General features: G+C 44.8%; 1 protein-coding gene across 1 annotated transcript; it reads left to right on the plus strand.

The window, feature by feature from the left end:
• Window positions 1-654: 654 nt before the first annotated feature.
• On the plus strand, window positions 655-1,713 carry TM35_000122770 (uncharacterized protein; the record flags this gene model as incomplete). The annotated part of the gene is made up of 1 exon (XM_029025252.1): window positions 655-1,713. A coding segment is annotated over one exon (1,059 nt), but the record flags the coding sequence as incomplete, so codon positions are not given.
• Window position 1,714: the final 1 nt, after the last annotated feature.

Here is a 1,714-nt window from a genome sequence, read left to right on the forward strand (position 1 = left end):
TTGTGTGGCTTGCTTGAGTGACTGCAGCCTGCGGGGAGGGACTGAGACTGTTCCGCTTCGGCTTCACGTAATGGGTCTGTTTTTTTTTTTTTCTTTTTCTTCCTTTTTGGGGTTGAGTTGATGTGCTGGTGTGTGTGGATGCTTCTCTGATGAGAGTGGCACCTGTGATTATTGTATTGTGAGTGCCTTGTGTGCTGTTGGTATCCTGTTGTTGTTGTTGTTCTTTTCTTGTGTTTTTCTTTTCTCTTCTCTGCAGGTGTGTGACTCCGTGTACATTTTAGGGAATGCCGCAGTGCCTCTCTGATATGAGCATGTGAGAGTGTGCGTGTGCGGCTGTCTGTGCCATTGTGTGTGGGCTGTGGGTGGGAAGGGGGCTTTGTGCTGCTGGACCCCTCCACTGCGGTGCGGTTGGGGCCGGGCGTGGGGAGAATAGAACCCTGCGGTGTTGGCCTCTCGTCTGGCTCTGTAGTGTGTGAGTGGTTTACTGTTGATCCCCCATTAGGTTGTGTTTGATTGCTGCTTTGTGATGTGTACTCTCTCTCTCTCTCTGTGTGTGTGTGGTGCCCTCTACCTTGTGTGTTAAATGTGCGTCTCTTTTCTCCTTTTACTCTTCTTCCTTGTTACCACAGACCCAAGCAACCCACAGTGACAATCATGATAACGATGTTCATCCAACTGCGCCGCGTGGTGTACCTGTTGGTACTTCTGCAGTGTTGTGCGTGTGTGGCATATGCGCAAAGTGGTGATACGACCCCAACAGATTCTGAGGAAAAGAAAATTATACAGAACCTGACTGAATTGAGAGCTAAGATGGAAAAGAAGAAGGATGAAATTAATGTTATCCTTGTGTCATTAAAAAGCGTAAAGAATGAATGCAGTGAAGCGTCGAAGCGTGCTCAGAATGCAGCAAAGACGGCCGAAGAACTTGAAAGCGTTGTTATGAATACTTCAGTCCTTATTTTGCAGTCATCTGAAAGTTTGAATGAGAGTGAAGTAAAAGAGGAGTTAAGGAATGCAGTTTATGCTGTAAGAGAGGCCACTAATGCCGTTGAAAAGACAAATTTGATAGCTGAAAAAATAAGCAATTTGGCGCATGAAATTCAAAAGGGGGAAATTGATTTGGTTAAAGTGGTGGATGATGTTGAGTGGATTACTGATGATTACATTAACAATGAAGATGAAACGAGTCTCTCAGGGGGTAAGAAAAAAATACAGCAATTGGCTAAAGAGTGCAAGAAAGAAACGAAGGAAGTAGATACTTTCCTTCAGCATGTCAATGAGGACACTAGAAGTGCTCGCAGTTTAGCGGAGGAGGCCCAGAAACAGGCGGAAGCTGCCTCCGCTGCAGCAGAGTATCTTCAGAAAATCATTGATGATATTTTCGAACGGCGCCCTCAGATTAAAGCAGATCTGGAACGTGAAATTGAGGAGGAGAATCAAAGATTAACTGATACCACGACAGCAAATGAAGGTAAGGAACCACTGGACAATAATGAGGTGTTAGACGGTGCACTTCCAAATAAACAGAATGAGACGGGAAGCCACGCAAATGCCCAACAGCAGCAGAATCAACAGAACTCTGAGAATAAAAATGAAGAAAGCAATGTTGAAACACAAGAGAATAATAATAGTTCTCAGAGCAAAACTCCAACACCCAGTAATTCATCTGCTTCTGGATCCTCGCCATCACAAAACACGCCGACTAATACTTCTT

This window comes from Trypanosoma theileri (assembly GCF_002087225.1).
Source record: "Trypanosoma theileri isolate Edinburgh chromosome Unknown TM35_Tth_12_V1, whole genome shotgun sequence".
In the NCBI taxonomy this organism is placed as follows: domain Eukaryota; phylum Euglenozoa; class Kinetoplastea; order Trypanosomatida; family Trypanosomatidae; genus Trypanosoma; species Trypanosoma theileri.